At 39.0% G+C, this 249-nt stretch overlaps 1 protein-coding gene across 1 annotated transcript in view; it reads left to right on the top strand.

The window, feature by feature from the left end:
* LOC107641466 overlaps positions 1-249 on the top strand; it is a 1734-nt gene that overhangs the window by 460 nt on the left and 1025 nt on the right. The window contains exon 2 of the mRNA XM_021124049.1: positions 66-136. Coding sequence (XP_020979708.1) covers positions 66-136 — 71 coding nt within the window. The remainder of the gene's footprint in view (positions 1-65; positions 137-249) is intronic.

Genomic DNA, 249 nt, shown 5'->3' with positions numbered 1-249 from the left:
TGGTGAAACCATTAGCCGCCATTTTAATAATGTATTGAAGGCTATTAAATCACTGTCTTGTGAAGTCTTGCAGCCTCCTCAGCTCACTACACCTCCAGAAGTTATCAACAGCACTAGGTTTTTCCCGTATTTCAAGGTTTTCCAATGACCTTTTTGCTTCTTCACTTTGGTATCCTCTCTTCAATTCAAATTGACTCCTTTATTTACTACTTGTGATAGTTGACTGACCTTTTCCCCTTACTCCTCTAT

Source organism: Arachis ipaensis, chromosome B05 (assembly GCF_000816755.2).
Source record: "Arachis ipaensis cultivar K30076 chromosome B05, Araip1.1, whole genome shotgun sequence".
Lineage (NCBI taxonomy): Eukaryota > Viridiplantae > Streptophyta > Magnoliopsida > Fabales > Fabaceae > Arachis > Arachis ipaensis.
Note: the sequence above shows the minus strand (reverse complement) of the source record. Positions and strands in the feature narration are given on the sequence as shown.